The following is a 20,405-nucleotide window of genomic DNA, read 5'->3' on the forward strand; positions in this document are numbered from 1 at the left end:
TTATCGCCTTAACCGAGACGTAGCTCGACAACCGTACTCTGTCTCGCCAGGTCTTTGGTTCAACATTCGATGTCTACCGCTGTGACCGTAATGCCCTCAACAGCCACAAGACATCAGGCGGTGGTGTGCTTATCGCCGTTCGGCGTGGTATAAAAGCCCGAGTGATCAACGATGACCGGTGGGCGAGCTCCGAGCAAGTGTGGATATCAGTGAAACTTGCCGATCGCAATCTGTTCCTGTGTGTTGTGTATTTTCCACCTGACAGAATTCGTGATTCCAGCCTGATCGATGTACATCTTTCCTCCGTTTCTTTCATCGCCTCGATCGCCGCCCCGTCTGATGATATCGTTATACTGGGCGACTTCAACTTACCTGGCTTGACGTGGTGCCAAGCAAGTAATGGTTTTCTACGATTGGATATCGAAAAATCTGCGCTTATTAACAATGCCAGTTGTATTTTGGACAACTACAGCAGCGCAACTCTTCGGCAAATTAATAATGTCACCAACGAGAATTGACGTACATTGGACCTCTGCTTTGTAAGTGCCCGGGACTGCGCTCCGTACTGCTGCACTGCACCGACTCCTTTAGTCAAGCAGGTGCGTCATCATCCCCCACTACATCTTGTATTCGCTGGTAACTTAGGAGTGAATTTTGAAGACGTCTCAAGCTCTATCGTCTACGATTTTAAAAACGCTAACTACGACAGCATCGTTAGCACGCTGTTGGATATAAACTGGGACGAAAATATTAACAATGACGACGCGAACGAAGCAGCGATGACGTTTTCTAGTATTCTTAACTACCTTATCGACCGCCATGTACCAAAACGAACAATTAGTACCGATGAACACCCTCCCTGGCAATCAACCGTCCTAAGACGTTTAAAATCTGCCAAACGAGCTGCATTTAAAAAATTCTCGAAGCATAAGACACTTGCATTACGAAATCACTACTTTCAACTCAACCACGAATACAAACAACAAAGCAGACGCGCCTTTTTTAGACACCAGCGAAACGTCGAGCGTCAACTGAAATCCAAGCCCAAGTCGTTCTGGAAGTATGTTAACGAGCAGGGAAAGGAATCCGGTTTGCCATCTTGTATGTCGTTTAATGGAGTTTTAGGCACCGACACTAAGGAAATTTGCCAACTGTTCTCCGACAAATTTTCAAGCGTTTTTTCCAACGAGCGCTTGCCACCACAACAAGTCGCTGCCGCCGCTAATTTAACTCCTTCTCTAGGACGAACCATCAACCGAATTTGTGTCGATAATGCTGCCATTCTTGCAGCAAATGCCAAACTGAAAGCATCTTGTTCCCCAGGTCCAGATGGTGTTCCCTCGATTTTTGTCAAAAAGTGCATCAGCGGGCTTCTTGAACCACTTCGGCGAGTCTTCGAGCTATCACTCACTACTGGTACATTCCCTTCCTGCTGGAAAGCAGCGCACATGTTTCCAGTTCATAAAAAAGGAAACAAATCGAACATTGACAATTATCGGGGAATCTCGTGTTTAAGTGCTGTATCAAAACTGTTCGAGCTGGTTGTGTTAGATCCTATTTTCTTTCACTGCAAACACTACATTGCAGATGACCAACACGGTTTCATGCCTAAACAATCGACAACGACAAACCTGCTCTCGTTCACAACATATGTAATGGATGGATTCGCTGACGGATTGCAAACCGATGCTATTTATATGGATCTATCTGCGGCCTTCGACAAAATCAACCATGATATCGTAATAGCGAAGCTGGACAAACTCGGCATTCATGGACAACTTCTGCGCTGGTTTCGTTCCTACCTCGATGGAAGGCAACTCCAAATCAGCATTAAGGACTGTCTATCTGCACCATTCTTCGCTACATCCGGCATACCACAAGGAAGCCATCTCGGTCCAGTAATATTCCTCCTCTACTTTAATGACGTCAATTTCACATTACAAGGACCCCGCCTTTCTTTCGCCGACGACATGAAAATTTTTCAACAAATACGGGATAAAACCGATGCCGAGCTTCTTCAGAGGGATCTGGACAGCTTTAGCACGTGGTGTGATCAAAACAGAATGGTTTTAAACCCGAGCAAATGCTCAATCGTTACGTTCACGTGGAAACGCCAACCGACTCAGTTTAACTACCATTTCTTCGGCTCGAGCATTCCAAGACACTCTCACATCAAAGATCTCGGAGTCATCATGGATTCGGCATTAACATTCAAACCACATACGTCATACATCGTGGATAAGGCATCACGACAGCTTGGGTTCATCTTCCGAATAGCGAAAAACTTCAGGGACGTATATTGTCTTAAATCGCTTTACTGCGCGTTGGTCCGCTCAACGTTAGAATATTGTTCAGCTGTTTGGAATCCGTACTACCAGAACGGGATTGACAGAATCGAGGCTGTCCAACGCAGGTTCATACGCTTCGCCCTTCGTCATCTCCCATGGCGAAACAGATTTCAGCTGCCGAGCTATGAAAACCGTTGCCAGCTTATACACCTCGATACACTCAGCATTCGGAGGGACTGCTCTCGAGCCCTGTTCGTCTCGGACTTACTCTCTGCCAGAGTGGATTGCCCTACAATCCTCGGACGTCTGGATCTTCAAGCCCGCGTTTGAGCTCTACGTAATAACTCCCTTCTGCGAGTTCCGTTCAGGAGAACCAACTATGGTTGCCAGAGCGCTGTAACCGGACTCCAACGAATTTTTAACAGTGTGGCGACGGCCTTCGACTTCAACCGGACGCGGAATGCTATAAAAGCGAAAATGTTGTCAATTTTAAAATGTAATTAGTTTAAGCAACCATCATTGGGGCCAAGGGGCTTGTTGGTGAAGGTAATAAACATAAACATATGTTCCAATATGTTTGTATATTTCAGATTTCAATATACGTGTACCGAAATTTCGGTATTTCCATTAAAAATAATGAAATAACTGGTTTTAATACAACCTTTCAGAAGATAGTGAAATAGTAGTATTTTTTATTACCAGCCTAAAGTGTATTCTACTCCACTTCGGTTATGTCTCTGACATTATCCACCCATATTTTTTTTATTAAAACTAGGGGATTACATATTGAAATATTGTTTAGGCGAAACTTGGGAAAGGTAACAGCTATCTAATACATATACGAGAGGCTATAATATAATTTTATTTAAATTAGGATGATCAATTTAATAGTTACAATTATGTTCAATAGAATATGAATGGCAATTTTCTTAGTTGACATATTAAATGGAGATATACGATTAAACTACTATTTATCCAGTCCATTTCTCAACTTTTCTTGGATCTAATTGTGCATATGGCGATAATTTGGAAAAATCAGCCTATTGAACAATGAGGGATAGCGATAAAAGTCTGTTGCGTGTAGTAGTTATTCAACATTTCTAAATTCTAAATCCAGGAGGATCGAAATACTAGCCAAATTCCGCTGCGGAATGCAGCATATCGGGTTTGCTTTTTAATTTCAAACATTGTTTTGTAGTTCACTCGACTAGATCTACAACACACACTAGATCACTGGGAAAGTTCAAAATCACTGTAGCACAGTGCTATAAATTAGAATTTAACTTTAGGTTGTAGCAATCTACATAGATTATTTTATTGAAATGAATTTGAAAATAACAAGAATTTTGGATACTGAGGTGAGTAAACTAATAAATAAGGATAATTGCAAAGCGAGAATAAAATACAATAAAAAGATTAAAACACAATAGAAGTTTAAAAAATGTAGTATGTGCCAAGAGCAATGAAATCCTGCATCACAATCAAATTGGTTTTCAGAGCATGTTCACGCATTGACCATTGTGCTTCCTAACATTCCAATTAGCGTTCTAGTTTAACTTTGCATATTTCAAGTGACTAAAATTTTACCTCTTTTTTCAGTTCCACCACCGCCTCCGATGCCCAAATCAAACATCCCACCACCTCCTCCTCCGCCGCCAAAACTTGGACCACCACCAGATTTCCAAAAAGGGCCTGTCTCTAACAAGCACAAAGAATTGGTCGAAAAACTCAAGTAAGTTGGAAGCATGCGATTGTTACTCAAAAGACATTGAATTAGACGAAGCTGTCGTTACTTGAATATGATACAGGCATGACAAAATTGTGTTTGAATGTAATTCGTTGAAAACTAAACAAAGAAAAAAACGTTGACAGCTTTGTCACTAAACCAAAAATATTTTTAAATTGTAATAATTTCGATTTAAGGAGGAATAATTCGAAAACATGATCTTGGAGTAATAAAAAGAATTGAATATTTATGTATTGCATGTCCCTTCTTGTATCTAGTCTCATAAATATATAACCGAACACATACCCAGTCCTACAGTACCATTCGAAATAATAGCAGCGCTAGAATATTTCCGAGTGTAATAAAATACGCATGTTGTTCTTACCGATATCAACGATTGTTATTAGATTTTCGGAAAAATTAAGAGAAATGAAAACTATGAAGTTATTTTGATTTGTTTATGAACTTAGAACGGAATAACTATAACTAGGCATCGCAATAGTTCTAGTTCTTCCGATCGTAATTTATAACTGATTCGCTCTAGAATACGTATCCGTCTTTCAATTTCAAAGCTTTCGTTTCTCTTAGTCTTAAATTAGACGAAATTGACCAACAAAATCGATACAGATATTAATGAAGTACCACTATAATATACAACAAAAATTAAACCGCGTGCTGCTATTATTTCAAACAGCACCCTACATATACGTCGCCCGAGACCACCCAAACCACCGCTCGTCTGAACTAACCACTAATCAGCCCAATGCCTGTTTCGATTGCAGGAAACGGCCGCGCAAACGACCGGACTGGTCCGACATGATGAAAGAGGTAGAACAGGGTACAAAGCTGCGTCACGTTGAATGCAATGATAGGTATTGTAACCCTCCGAAGCTATGTTGCTTGATGGTCGTTGTGTCGTTGATCGTTCGTTAACACTAACCCCACCAATCCATGCTAACAGTGTTCACTCTACCGTTCTAGATCGAAGCCGATCGTTCACTCGAAATCGATCACCAAGGTTAAGGATCAGTTCATTTTCGAAACTGAGAAAGCCACTGCTCACAACGTATTGCTCAAGGAGATCCAGTCGGGCATATCTTTGAAACCGACCAAATGTAACGATCGTAGCAAACCTAACCTGGAAGGGCTGCGAAAGTTCCGCCGACAGATGACATTAGAGGAACAGCTAGCAAAATCCGAATCACGTGCCAACCTAGCAGCGCCACCCGTGGACGACGATGAAGTTGACGAAATGGACGATATCGATAGGGTTCGAGATGATCTGCAAAGCACAAAGCAGCTTCTGGCGATGGAACTGCGGAACAATGAGGCCCTGGAGCGAGAGAACAAACGGCTCCTGCAGAGGGTGCAGAATCTGGAGGCAGAACTTTCCCGCGAACGTTGGAATCCGTTGAGTGGAGAGGAAAAGAGCACCATTAGCGGACCAGATGCCGGTTTGATCCAGTCGTTGAAAAATGAAGCACTCGAAGCCCAACAGCAGTCGAAACAGCTGGAAGAGAAGTATCAGACGGTGGCGAAGGAATTGGATACCGCGTTTAAGCAGTCCGAGGAGCAGAAGCGTAAAATTGCTGAATTGGAGAAGAAACTGCAGGTGAGAACAAGTTTTGATTTTTTTCTACTGATAATGGGTTTAAAAAGTGCTCCATATTTTTTTTTAACAATGGGAGCATAGAAACGATTTATTGAAACACTATGCAAAATGTCTCCTTAGTGGAGAAAATTTAAGTAAAACTTTTTTATCGCCACTAAGGACAAATTTGTTTAAACCCACATTTGCGCATGAAGGGCATAAAACCTGCAACTAGATTAGTTGTGGAGATGCGTTTCGAGTTCCTCTCGTCTGAATCTGATCTAATTTAATGAAAGAACAAGTTAGAGCCAGATTTATTTCAAACCATCTAGTTCAAAGAATGTAGCCCCAAAATCGTCTTGTCAGAACACACGGAATACCGGTGTCATGCCTGAACTGGCTAAATGCAAACACCTGATTTTTAATCACAGATTTGGTATCTTTTTTGTATCAATATTTTATCAAAAAAAATTAATTTTTGATTATAGAGGTTTTAACCTTAGCGTCATTAACCTCTTTTCGGGCTAGAGAAATCTCTTTTTGGAAAAATCTCTAACCCTATGTGCGGGGTTGGGAATCGAACCCAGGTGTGCTGCGTACAAGGCAATCAATTTACCAACTACGCTATGCCCCCTCCCCTTTTATCAAGTTATTCTGTTACCAATTATTCAAATCTTCGTAGTTTTATATGTTTCGGATTCAGAAAAACTCATAATTTTAAATTTCAAGTGCAAAAATTATAATAAAGTAATAAGTGTGATATAAAAATTTGCACTGAAAGCAACACTAACACTTATTTAACCCTCTAGTGCCCAATTTTTTTTTCGGCTTGAAAAAACTTTTGTAGGTAGGCTTCGTGATGAGAAAAACGAAAATAACGTTAATAATTCTTGTAAGTAATGTTTGCACCTGAGTGAATGAAAAACGAAAACTTTGTTTTTCTTTTATTTACTTCAGCATAAGCAAATACAGATGGTTGCTTATATTTTAGACTCCATTGGAACGCAAATCACCTAAACAGTAAGGAGTATTTCTCTAGCGCTGTGGTTAATTTTTGACTTCTGCTTTATAGAAGGGGAGTCCAGGGGGTGCTGGCGATGGTTTCATTTATCATGTTTTATCTTTTTAATTTGGGAAGATCGTGTAACTTACGACTATACGCACAATGATGCCACCTGACCACTTTTGCGTTGCGTTGCGTAAGCACGGTATACTTCGACTGATGACTCTCATTTCCAGCCAGACTACTTGTGGAGCATTGTTTGGGAATAACAATTGATTCAGTCCAAGCGAGAGTTTCGCCTGAGAGCCACCATTGCGGGCCACGACCATCTTTACCGTAACTCGGGATGAGAAAGGAAGTGTTGATGTGGAACTTACTTAACGGAAGGCCCCGACTCCGTGACATTCCCATAAGTACCACGAATTGGGTAATGGGTGGCTTATTAGACAAGATTCGCTTCAAGCAAGCGATGCGACTGAGACTATATTTTCGTGCATGTTTGAATAGTTTATTGACTGTAGGATACGTAAATCTTCTAGGCGTTTAAACTCTAGCTAATCGTTTATCGAGATTGTTTCATCGAAAACAACTTGAACTCCGGACAGCCGGCTGTCGGGAGTGTTGTCGACTATGTACAATGGACCGTAAACAATGACTTTAAAAGTGATATGGTGGAACATTCATAAACTATGTCACGCAAAGATTACCCAATGCTAACTAACCCTCTGTCATATTACCACGTTATTTTTCCCCTTGGTCTAATGCGAATAAAATTATTTTAGTTTTTACTTCATTTTGTAGTAGCACATTAATGCCAAAAGTGTTCATGTTCTATGGAATTTCCTATATAAATAGCGCAATCAGTCATATCATATCTCTTCCTCCTAATAGCGTGGTAGAATTTATAAATGGTTTTTATTGGTATAATCACAAGCATATTGAGATCCCGTAACTTGAAATTTTCCAGCTCGTTCGAGTAAACGTTCCGATATTACAATGAAGACGCGAAACAGAAAAAAATATAAATGCAGCTTTCCTAAACGACATTAACATCATGCACGAATCAAACACCCCCGTTTCCAAATAGTACGTACTTATTCTTAGCTCAGTATAATTAACTGATGAGTTAATGGACTAAAAGTAACGCATTAAATATGACCATAAAACATTTGTTCCTCGTGCTGAAATGATTGCCGCACATTGGTAATTGGATTTGAATTGATCTTGCGAATTGTCAATTCTCCACCCTCATGCATAATTCAAAAGTCATTCACTCAAACAAGACCATGCGTATTTCCCACACGCATTAAAGACCCAGTGGATTCGTTTCCTAGTTGGTCAAATAAACACTAAATAAACAAATAAATTAGTTTGCTCAGTCTAAAGAAATGTCAGCTCGATTGGCATCAACCGGCGGATACCCTTACAATGCCATCAAATGAAAGTACATTTAAAATTACATACGACAAAATATGTGCAATTCAGAATATAACGAAATGAAGATTGCTTAATTATTTGCATTTAAAAAAAGATCGGAAAATATTAGTTACATAACCAAGGGTGTTCATTTTCAAAGATAGCACTGCTGATTAATCACTTTATAAAAATTGGTATTAAGGGACGCGGACGAAAATAGCTGACCACCGCCCACAATGATGCCATCTGGCCACTTTTGATGATAAAGTATGGATCGAGTGAGATGTTTTTTCAATAAAACTGCAAATCAATCGATACTTATTAGTTTTCAGCCTGAATGTTCCGGAATTTTAAATGCAGCGCGATTTCGTATTCAAAAGCGAGTTTTTAAGATTCTTCAGGTGAAATTTCGAAGTAAACAAACAAAAAACACAAATTTTGTTTGTGGTTACGTATATTACATATACGGCCACGGTAAGTTCTTTTCTCGCGATATCGAAAAATCTAGTCATTCCTGGAATAGCTTTATACTCGCCCTAAATAACAAAAATGTTCACCTGACCCTATTTTCGCTCTAACCATGTGAAGCCGTTGGTTAGAGCGGCGTCAGCCATCTTTGTCCAACACATTGGTTTAAATGGCAAGGTGAATTTTTGTTATCATATTGGTTCATAAGAAGAAAGAAGATATTGGTGCCAATTTATACGCACTGCATCAATTGTAGTTCGAATAATTAATGAAATGGTGAGGCACCCTCCTAATACGACTTAGTCATTAGTGATCTAGACCCGCAAATCCAAGTAATGTTGAATCTATTTGAATATGTATTATAGTGAAGACCCGTTTTTATCAGCCCCTTGGTGAATTTTAATTTGATAAAACGGGTATATTGACAAAATCGAAACACATATTTTTCTTTCCGAACCGATGCTCTTAAAATATTCTTCTTTAATTCCTATGTATAGCCACACAACCCTTTCTGCTTTTTTACTTTAAAAATTTCCCTTAAGTGGGTCTGACAGCGTAAAATAAAAAAAATATTTTTACATTTTTCGGATCTCTAAGATAAGAAAAACATGCTCAAGAAACGATTTATTCTAATTCAACTTCGTTCGTCTGCTAGAGCCCATCAAACTACAAACCAACAATTTTCATATGAAGCTGATAAAATCGGGGGTAGACAAAATCGGAGGCTTATAAAATCGGATGCTGATAAAACCAGGTCTTCACTGTGTATCATTCGGACACCATGATGTTACTAGTTTATAAGGGGATTTGCGACGTGACCGTACTCTTCAATCCGTAACTCCGGAACTGGAAGTCGGTTCAACTAAAAGTCCAATAAAATTTGAAACTAAGTTTGAGAAAATTGAGTGACACTATGTGACACACACATACATACACACACATGCATACACCCAGACATTTGGCGTTCTCGACAAACTGAATCGAATAGCATAAGAGACTCGACCCTGCGGGCCTCATAACAGTCTATAAGAATAATATACCTTTCGTTTAAGACTAAGTTTGTGAAGATCGACCCAACCATCTAATGTGAAACTGATGTGAGTTTTTTAATTGTGAAAGATGGTGATTTTTCCGGGCACTTCCAGCGCCGCCCATGGAGATTTCGATGGGCCGTTAATAATCTAGAACTGCAAATGCGAGTTGTTTGGCTTCTATTATAGCGAAAAATCATCGCGGTATCGATTTGTATAGGAATTTACTCTGTGACCACACTCCACAACCCGTGGCTCCACAACAGGAGGTCGGATCGAAATAAAATTTAATAAAAGACGCAACACCGTTCATTTGAGATTAAATTTTGTCAAATCGGTCCAGTCATCACTGAGAAATCGATGTAACTGTTATTTTGAATTTGGGTACTTCCGCCGAGGCTTCCGAAATCGTCGATGGTGGCCAATCTGGCCAAAGATACTTTGAATGACTGTTAGTGACCTAGAACTACAAATCCAAGCAGTTATGGACACATTTTGGAAAAGTTTTCATCTTTTTTCATCTTTTTACATTCATCGCCACATACCGTGAAATCGGGATTTGCTGCGTATTCGAACTCACATCCTCTATAATTCAGGAACCGGAAGTCGGATCAATTAAAATTTCAATAGCAGCGAGTGGGAATGCTGTTCCTTTCATTTGAGACCAAGTTTGTAAAAATCGGTGATTTATTCACTGAGAAATAGGTTTGACAGAAACTTAGGGATTTGGCAAGTTCCCTGGGGGTATCAAGAACCGTCATAGGTGGCCAATGTGGTCAAAGCGACTTCGATGGGTCATTAGTTATCTAAACACGAAAATCCAAGTAATGTTGCACACAATTCAATATGTATTGCATCATTTGGACATCATGGGGGTACCAGCTTATATGGGAATTTTCTGTGTGATCGTACTCTTCAACCCGTAACTCCGGAACCGGAAGTCGGATCAATTAAAAAATTCAATAGCGACCGATGGGAAATTTGTACCTTTCATTTGAAAATAAATTTGTGTAAATCGGTCCAGCCATCTCTGAGAAAAATCGGTGAGATTATTTGCAACATACATACATACATACATACACACACATACAAACACACGCATACAGACATTTTCCGATCTCGACGAACTGAATCGAATGGTATAAGAGATTCGGCCCTGCGGGCCTCGGTTAAAAAGTCGAAGTTCCGACCGATTGCATAACCTTTCTAGATGAGAAAGGCAAAAAGCAAAACTTTCGATTAATTCCACTAAACCAATTCACATTTACAGTGAAATGCTAGTAGCAGACTACCTAAAAATATTTTTTTAGTTTTTGAAATTTCCAAAAATAGTTAAAAAAAAATTAATGAAGATTACCACTAAACACAAAATAGTTTTATTACATTTCTTACAAAAGAAATGTATAGAATTCGCTCAAACTTTGAAAAAAATTTCCGAGGTCCGGAGGACCGAGACTCATATACCAATCGACTCAGCTCGACAAATTGAGACAATGTGTGTATGTGTATGTATGTACAAAATGTCATGTAATTATCTCAGCAATGGCTGAACCGATCCTAATGAAACTAGTTTCAAATGAAAGGCCTAACGTGACCATTTAACACTATTTTTTTGTTTTTTGATATGTTGTTTACTTTCTGAGATATAGGTTATTTTGTCAAAACACAGCAGGTTTTTGACAAATAACTTTCGAACAAAGCAATGCTGTCCCACAAGCTCCATATAAATAGAAAGCTGTAAAAATACCTTTTTAAAAAGCTATAGATTGTCAAAATCCGTTCACGAGCGGCGAAGATATTAAACATTTTGTATTTTCATTCCTTGCTTACCAATTTTCCACTAACTAAAAATGAGACCGATTCATAAAAAGTATTGCTTTACTGGTGTTTTAGGGGCAAAACTAAACCGATTTTGAATATCGGGATATGAAAATACGTCTACATGATTCAAGGAACGCGATATCGAAAACATTTTGTGAGTTACTCACTATTTCTCAAAAATTAATTAAAGTTTACTTCAAAGACAAAATAATGTGTAAATTCACTTCAAAATGAAAACTTGTCCACAGTTGATGTATTTATCCGTTGGATTAAGCATTGCGTTCAGTCGTGAGAGAGACGTTGGATGCTCTATGAATACACAGATCACCAAGTAATTCACCTAGTAATGAGAAAATAGATTAACATATAACTAAATCGTGGCGTCACCGAAAGCAAAACTCTTGCCAAAATATAGCTCTTTTGAAAGATTTAGGTTATTTATACTGCCTTTGGCGCAAAAATTACTACTTACATTATTTATCAATAATCAATATATCGCATAATATACCTATAAAAATAAAGTCACGGCATTAACCATCATTTGCCATTCCTCACACGCCCCCCCCTCACATTATCTTTCACACTCTCTTTCTCTCCCTTCGTGTTCGTGGCAACTGTCACGATTCGCATCTATCTTGCTATTTCTTTATCCATTTCTAAGTTGTGTGATAAGATCATCTGCTAATTTAAAATATTTATTAATATCCAAGCTAATTTCATGTGTGCGATGTAATTGTGAAGGTTTGAGAAATCAAAACTATATTTTGTCTGCTGTTACCCTATAAATATTTTTTTGCATTTTAGTGTAGGAGAGAGCCACTCGCGGAAACAAGTTTAATAGTACATCCTACAAGGCAAATAAAATATTTGTAGTCCTGAGAAAATTTGCAAAATATTTGCATTATGGGAAAACTATACCTATTTTCAAATGTTCACACCCTCAAGATCAAAGAGGTATCCCTTCGAAAAGTTGCACTATGGGTAGACAGGTGACCATCGAAAACTACATCAACTCAAATTTAATTCAGTTCTATTTACTATATACACTATAATTAAGGAAATTTATGGCTATCTCTGAAAAATATTTGGCCCAACTGGGTATATTGACGATGAATATTTTCAAAAGAGACATTGCATGTGCGATATTTAAACTTTTCGTATCTCTATTGAATTTTCAATGAAACTCAAATATATCATGCGAAAACTAAGAACCATTTCTTTTTCACAGTACAGGTTTGTATAGGGCTTATTTATCTATATTTCCTGAACGAGAATTCCGAACGTAACTATATGCAAGTTATAAGGATGACTGGAAAGAAGCTGCATTATAATCAACTGCATGTACGCATTTTATTCTATAGACATAGCCTAGACACTTCACACTATTTATTTCAATGCAAATGAAAACTTTGAAATATCTACTTGTCTCATTCACGAATCGCATTCTCTCTCTCTGTCGCTCTCTATTCAAGGGGCTTGAAAGCACATGTGACCTTGCCTCACTTTACTAAATTCAATAGCGCGTAAATACTGGACCAGCGAATTCTATTCTATACAAAAAAAAATTCGGGAAAATGTGACCAAAAAGTAAACTTTGAATTCCAAAGCAAATTGAACGTTTCAGGTTCCTGATAACTAATTACGGTCCATCAATAAAATAGAAACACCAGATAATTTTTTAAAAACAACGCCGTCAAGTAATGCTTCTGCGTAATGCGAAAAGACTAAAACAAAAAAATGGAAGCCCTAGAAAGTCCATTGTATATTAATTAGCCTTTTCTCAGAAGATTTAATTTTCAAAAACATTTTATAACTTTCTGATGCAATGGTTCTCAAATTCCTACAATCCGGTTTATTCATTTTTTTTATTCAAAAATATTTTTTAACTTTAAATATATGATCATTAAATTTTTAATTAATTATTTCATTCAGAATCTTTTGATTCATTTTGTTGATCTGCGTTCATTTTATCTATTTCATTGGTTTCATTCTTTGGATTCACTCTCAGTTCATCATTTTAATAATCTATTTTTTTCAGTTCTATTCATTTCATCCCAATAATTTGACACAATTTATTTTTTGCTATTAATTTTCTATTAATTTAACCTTCTAACATCGTTTAATTTTTCATTTCAATCAATGCTTTTTATTATGCTCATTTTCTTCTTTTTATCAATTCAGTTCATTTTGTTTATTTGATTCGTTTGTTTTATTTATTCATTTAATTTACTATTTATTTTATTCATTTTATGCATTTTGTTCATTCCATTCATTTGATCCATTTCATTCATTTGATTCGTTGTATTCACTGCAGTCATTAAATTAAATTGATTCATTTAATTCATTTGATTCATTTGGTTCATTTGATTCATTCGATTCATTCGATTCATTCGATTCATTTTATTCATTTGATCCATTTGATTCAAATTTTCATTTAATGAGCTAATGTAATTTGATTCGTGTATTTTATAATTTTGATTTACCTTAATCATTCTACTCATTTTATGAATTTGAACACCCTTTTATTTTATTTTTTCGCATTATTTTTTATTTCGTTCGTTTTAATGATTTTCTATCATTTATTCAATTTATTCGAGATTTTATTCGTGCAGGACTAGAAACTGTTTTCTTCCCACCTCTAGTTGGGTGCCTACTTCGCATGAGTTTGGTAAACTAATGAATGATCCAACAGTGATATGTGTAAGAAATGTCTCATCTCAGTGCTAGGTGGATTAAATCGGTTTTTCCACGTTTTCCTCGAATTTTCAACTTTGAGCTTCATTTGCCTTTGACAGAAAGCTACGAATATTAAAACAATGCATGTGTATGAAAGGTGTGAGCGTTGGGAAGAAATGCTAGTGCGGGTGACAACATACAATCATGTTTTAGTAATTTTATTTAGATTTTTATAGAGACCGCCTAGAGGCGGTAGTGGGAACTACAGGGTTAATAGGAAAATTTGTTTTCTCCAATTTTCAAACAAACGCAATAGTCTCTCGTTATCAATACGTCATGGTCAAATAGTTTTCGATCGGACAAAGTACAAAACACTGTAGTGGGTTTGTCTTGCGGCACAAAACCAACAAAACTAGGCACATACCATTCCTGCGTAGTTCTGAAAAAGTGGCATTACACTAAATCAGGCCAATGCCTTTGGTCACGAATGGTTCATGCCATTTGCCACAAGTGAATATGGCCTACCAAATCAGGTATTTCGATCAGTTTTCCCAAGGCACTATGCGTAGAACAGACATTTCTTAACCCATTCATGCCCATGTTGTTTGTGGGCAACAACGTTTTCAAACAACTATAACTTTTGATTGAGAAAATATGTGCTCAAAAAACAATTAAGGCTAATAAATGTGTCTATCGCCTTTCATTTGAGTACTAACAGTTACAAGGATCAACTCTAGAACTAAAATTATTGCAATTAGTCTGATTGGATTCCGATGGAGCAGTGCTGCCAAGGACATTTTACGTCGACGACGAAAAATGAATTTTTCATATATCTTCGTTAACTTATCAATTTATATTGTCTTTGGGTACGTTTTCCACATAAGTGGACTGTTGTAAGTATTCTAGGAGAATTGTAATGAGCATTGGAAAGTAAAAATTGAATAGCTTCTAGCACTGCCAGGGAAGCACCTATCTTTATGAAAAAAAGGCTTTTAGTGTTTCTTGACCTCACCGTTTTCAAGGAAAAATAGTTGCACTAGAAAAGAAAGGGTTAATAATCTTTTCTTTCAAAAAAGATGAAATATGGAACTGAAATTTTCTAGCCAAAATTTGACCCAAATTATGTACTAAACTTCCTCTGATCTTTCCCTGAATTTTCGCTTGTAGTGATATACCGACGTATACAGTGCTACCTAACGGTGAAAATGTGAGCTAGTGGGTTTTCTCCGTGTAAATTATTGAAAAATGTCATACAAACTTCAAGCATGTCGGTCCAGTAGCTAGACATGTCCGATTTGGCTTAAATTTGGGCCAGACACTTCTGGTGGGTCTAGGAATCGACCCATGAATGGGCCGATTGAGTTTTCAAAAATTCGTATTTTTTCTGGGCAATCTTGTGTACCCGCGCTTAGTATCTCTAAGCGCCCTACAGTGGAACCTCTTCATACAAAGTTGCGACAAAATTATAATAGATTTTCATGGATAAAAATTGGGTTTTCAACTAAATTTGGGTCGTTAAATCCATTTCTGATATCAGTTTTGAAATTCCATCAATTTTTTTGTCGACTATTTTTATGTTTACCCATTTGTAGGCGCTAGGGGAAATATGCACGTCACAAAGTAATAGCCAATGACATCTGATAGCAGAAATGGTTTCCTAATAAAAATCACTATTTTTGAAATAATAAAAATCACTATTTTTGAATAATATGAATTTGTTTGGGTAACTAACATGTATGCAAAGCTATGAACTACAGAGCGTCTACATAAGAGCATTTTCAAAAACATAGTTATAAAAAATTTGGTGCGAAAATTCGCTCGATGAGGCTTGTTTATCTTAAAACTAAACTAAATTTTGCGACAGAAATGGTAAGTGAGACCACCCCAAAAATTGTAAGGCGTATAAAGATAAATTACTAATATTACATTCAATTTCTCAATTGCTTTTCCTTGATGCAGAACAAACGTAAATGATTTCTGCACAAAAAGCTCAAATCTATAGCTTAATACAACCGGTCTTCTTACCAAATAACTTAAAACTACTCCAATCGCCCTTGTAGTTCTTGAGATATCGCCATTTGAAAGGTATGAAAAATTCAAATAAATTGATTTGAACAGAAATTCTCGTCACGACATGTTAAGAATTTCACTTTCATCCTTTTATCGTAAAATTTTGAGATAAATTTATTCAAAGATAGGGCCGATTTCTTCACCCTCGCTTAACGCTTAAGTCAGATTTAAACGTACTGGTGAACCTGGTTTAAAAGTTAAGCGAGGGCGAAGAAATCGGCCCTTAGAGAAAAACAAACAAAAAATATGCGTGAAAGAATTTCAAGACATGGATTTTTGGGGTTTTGTTATATATAGTACCCCTGTGCGCCCGGAAATATGCTTTAAGTGCCAACAGTTCGCCTACATTGCAGGGAATTGAGGGGGAAAATGGAACTACGGCGTAAGATTGCAGAAAGCCACCGCAGTGCCTGACCTGTGCCAACAAGGAAGCCAATGATCAGGAGGCGATTTTCAGACAGGCGGCGGCTATTAAATAACAGGGGGTGTAACGTAAATACACCTGAACCTTTCTGTCACAATGTTGTGGCTGTTCGTGTCGGAACCGAGAAGCGATTTCTGAGTCACATCAAAGACCACCCGTGGATGGCAACTGGACAGCCGACGAAGCGAAAAGAGCGGCAATATGGACACAATACACATTGCGTAGAGGAAGGCTTCGTGATCACCAAAATGTGAGCTAGTTTCTCTATGATGGACTATAGAACAGTTCAACCAGTTGCTAGGCAAGCTTACGGAAGAGATTACTGATCGAAGGCCGCTCGGCATCGCTTGTGACTTTAATTCCTGGTCGGTTGAGTGGGGCCGCAGTCTCACCAACCCAAAAGGACCGTCCACTAGAGGTTCTAACAAAACTAAATGTTGAAACTTGCTAACGAAGGTAGCGTCAGCACTTACCGCAGGGAGGGCCGGTAGTCCATTTTGTTTTGTAAGAAACGAACCACTGCGACTAGTATTTATATATATATATATATATATATATATATTGGGGAATGCCAGTAGTCCATCAATCATCGATGTTACTTTTTGCAACCCTGGACTCACAGGCAACAGGAATTGGATAGTGCGCGAGGAGTATTCCAACAGGGACAATGGAGCGATCCGGTACCGCATTGAGAAAACACAGTTTGAATCAGCTTTGACAAGGACGTATTCGTCGAAGCACGTAGGTGTGCGCCGCCCAGTATATTGGTGGAAACCGTCCATCGCCGATCTACGTGTAAATTATCTCCGAATCAGAAGAAGAAGTCAGAGAGTTCGAATTGACACCGAAAGGAAGGGACAAAAATTAGGGTGCAATGTTGCAAGAACCGCTCTCAACAAAGCAATCAAAGTTAAGCTAGAGAACCTGCTTTGAAGAGCTTTGCAACTAAGCCAACGCGAATCATCACCCTACAGGGTTGCCATTGCCAAGATAAAAGGCCCAGCTGTACCACCTAAAAGGAACCCGGCGAAGCTAAAGGCCACCATTGCAGGGCTTTTCTCACAATAAACCAACAATCTTGCCGTTTCCTCCTTACACTAAGGATGATTATGAAGAAGAAGCCAAAATAACCAACGAAGAGCGTGTCGAGACATCGAAAGCCATAAAAATGAAAAAAGTCCAAAGACCAGACGAAATCCCAAACCTGGCTTTGAAAACAGCCATACTGGAGATACTGCAGAACTGCATAGATGAAGGCAGCTTCTACGATAACTGGAAACGGGGAAAATCTCCCGGAGATTCTTTAGCGTATAGGCCAATTAATCTGATCGATACAGTCGTCAAACTCAAGAATCAAAAGATGTTGGCTTAAATTGTATGTAGTCGGGGATATGTGCCATGCCGTGTTTTCTCATCACTTCCCTGATTGGAAGAAAAGGAGAAGAAGGAGGACAGAAGTAGCCGGTAAGTTAAGGACGATTCAGACGATACATCAGCTTCCGTCAACGTCAACGGAACGTCACCGTCAGGATAAGTTACATGCAGTTAAATGGAGGCATTCACACACAACATCAACGGTACGGAACGTTTTGACGTACGGCACGTGTGAACGGGCACAAGAGGAAAGTATTAAACTTATCCTGACGGAACGATGACGTTCCGTTGACGTTGGCGGAAGCTGATGTATCGTCTGAATCGTCCTTTACACTCAAAAGCAGTTGAAATCACCTGCGAGAAAGTCTGAAGCTCTTTACCGCATTGGATAATGAACTTTGCAATGTCTCTGAGTTTAAGTTGTCTCCATCGTGTGGCAGTATTGTAATAAACTTGTACAGTATTTCAAGATAAAAGCTTTGTGAACACATTGCTGTCAAAAGCTTCTATAACCGACCGCTACGATCACTTCACCGGTAAAAAACAGCGCACGGATTCTAAATATGCCGAGCTTCATAGTTGAATCCAAATGAAAATAAAACGCAGAACCTTGGATGCACCAATATATTGCCTTTCTTTTTTCAATATTTTAAAATGAATTTCAATTTCAAAAATTATAACCTTGTCCATATTATTCGTAATCGTAATAATTACAAAGTGGCCTAACGGAATCTCAGATTAATTATCATAACCATAACTCATTTCTTCAAGGGATTAGTATTCCAATCGATTGGAGTAAAAAGTTCATAGTATACATTTATCTTAAATAAAATGATAAATGAATAGGTTAGGACAAATTCTGATAAAATGAAACATGAACTCGCGCCAAATTCGCGAGATGAGTCAAAGCGAGAACACAAAACGCGTAAATCCTTGAAACTCGCGAAATCCGCGCGACCGTAGCAACCCATGAAAATGACTCAGCGCGCTAAATAATTCGCATTTCGGAGTAATTTCATAGCCTTACCCTATGTTCAGAATACATCACAGGACCATCAAATGCTTCAATCTTCCCCACTACAACCCTGATTCTTATCATTAGACAGGAAAATTGGCGTTCTAGCGGAATAAATCTATAATCATATAAGTATTGCCAAATTCACTAGTTAGCAATGCAGTCGATTAGGAAAAATGGCCATCCAATGCGATATCGTGTTTCTACTGCTGCTTAGTTTTTCAGTAATTCCACACATAGCCTCAAGTCAGAATATTAGGTATTTTGAAACATATCTAGACTTTTCAACCGTTTAACTTTTCTCGCAGAAACCGTAAGTGGCGGAGACTGGCGGATCATAAATGGGAGAAATGGTTCCATCGAGGAAATCCCTCACATCGTATCTATCCAAAGAAATGATACGCACTGGTGTGGTGGAACTATTTTAACCACATACTGGATCCTGTCAGCAGCTCGCTGTGTTCCAAACATAGATGTCAGCGAACTAACGGCACTAGTTGGACAAACTAGTCAACGTTCAAAGTCCAATTCGGTGCACACGATTTCAAATTATCTTAGTCATCCCGATTACTCGGCCAATCGCCACCATGATAATGACATTGCCGTGGTAAAACTGTCTACATCGTTGCGTTTCTCGAAGTCAGTACAACCCGTGCGATTACCACCGGTTTGCTCGGAAGTCGACAATCATGGTATGCTCGCTACGGTGGCAGGATGGGGGCGAGCTAACGACACGTACATGCCGGAAAATCTTAATCGTCGATTATTATGTCATCCCAAATGGGGAATGCAAGCCATATTTCGAAGTTCCGATCTACGATACCCAGATCTGTGCAGTATTTTCTCACGATAACATGAACATCTGTAGCGTAGGACGACTGATCAGTTGAAAATTTTGCAGAATAACAAAAAATGGTTCGCATTTCTAGGGAGACTTTGGTGGTCCGTTGATGCATAATGGTGTTCAAGTTGGGATCGCATCTTTTGGTGCAACAGGATGTACTGGTAGAATGCCTGGTGTATTTACTGAAGTGTCAAACTTTGTAAAATTCATTTATATGCACACCGACCTAGATCTAAAAGCTGTAAGATTTAACCCGTGCTCTTCATTCGGCAAGCCAATATGTGAGCGTTGCTTTGAACGTCAATCTTTGGAAGCTTTTCCTCCCGCTATACCGGATGCAGTTTAACAATAGTATGGTCTAACATGAGGTAGATAATAAATTCCTCTTGCAACATAGTTCTATAGCGTTTAACGTCAAGTTAGCAAATATGCGACAAATTCTGAAGAAAGGCAATGTATCCAGATATGAGACACAAGTTTTTGATGCAATAGCAAGGAAGGGTAGAGTTTGCCAAAATTACAGGGTGCGCCAACATTGAACAACTCTGAACTATCTCAATAAAACGAAGCATTCTGCTAGGGCCGATATCGTAAGCAGTAATAACCAATCATCTAATGCTTTTGTTTGAATTCTTTTGTTGCAAACCTTTGACGATCG

At 38.4% G+C, this 20,405-nt stretch overlaps 3 protein-coding genes across 7 annotated transcripts in view; 2 read left to right on the plus strand and 1 right to left on the minus strand.

Moving 5' to 3' along the window:
• LOC131683993 (trichoplein keratin filament-binding protein) overlaps nucleotides 1–20,405 on the minus strand; it is a 122,854-nt gene that overhangs the window by 100,881 nt on the left and 1,568 nt on the right. The gene's annotated exons all lie outside the window — the stretch shown is intronic.
• The window catches only part of LOC131683992 (titin), a 48,255-nt gene that overhangs the window by 26,425 nt on the left and 1,425 nt on the right, over nucleotides 1–20,405 (plus strand). For all 4 annotated transcript variants that reach the window (XM_058966435.1, XM_058966438.1, XM_058966437.1 and 1 more), the window contains exons 3-5: nucleotides 3,888–4,020; nucleotides 4,797–4,886; nucleotides 4,996–5,626. In XM_058966435.1, the coding sequence (XP_058822418.1) occupies nucleotides 3,888–4,020; nucleotides 4,797–4,886; nucleotides 4,996–5,626 (854 nt within the window). The remainder of the gene's footprint in view (nucleotides 1–3,887; nucleotides 4,021–4,796; nucleotides 4,887–4,995; nucleotides 5,627–20,405) is intronic.
• LOC131683996 (trypsin 3A1-like) lies at nucleotides 17,062–20,400 on the plus strand. Its single transcript, XM_058966447.1, has 2 exons — nucleotides 17,062–19,149; nucleotides 19,212–20,400. The coding sequence occupies exons 1-2, from the start codon at nucleotides 19,080–19,082 to the stop codon at nucleotides 19,754–19,756; spliced, it is 615 nt and encodes a 204-aa protein (XP_058822430.1). The 5' UTR covers nucleotides 17,062–19,079; the 3' UTR covers nucleotides 19,757–20,400.

Source organism: Topomyia yanbarensis, chromosome 2 (genome assembly GCF_030247195.1).
Source record: "Topomyia yanbarensis strain Yona2022 chromosome 2, ASM3024719v1, whole genome shotgun sequence".
NCBI classification, from domain to species: Eukaryota; Metazoa; Arthropoda; class Insecta; order Diptera; family Culicidae; genus Topomyia; species Topomyia yanbarensis.

What these genes read in the sequence shown, in the direction of transcription:
- LOC131683996 (XM_058966447.1), top strand. Translation starts at nt 19,080, where the DNA reads ATGGCCATCCAATGCGATATCGTGTTTCTACTGCTGCTTAGTTTTTCA. An exon ending in AATTCCACACATAGCCTCAA is followed by an intron (nt 19,150 to 19,211) that starts GTCAGAATATTA and finishes CTTTTCTCGCAG; the next exon opens with AAACCGTAAGTGGCGGAGAC.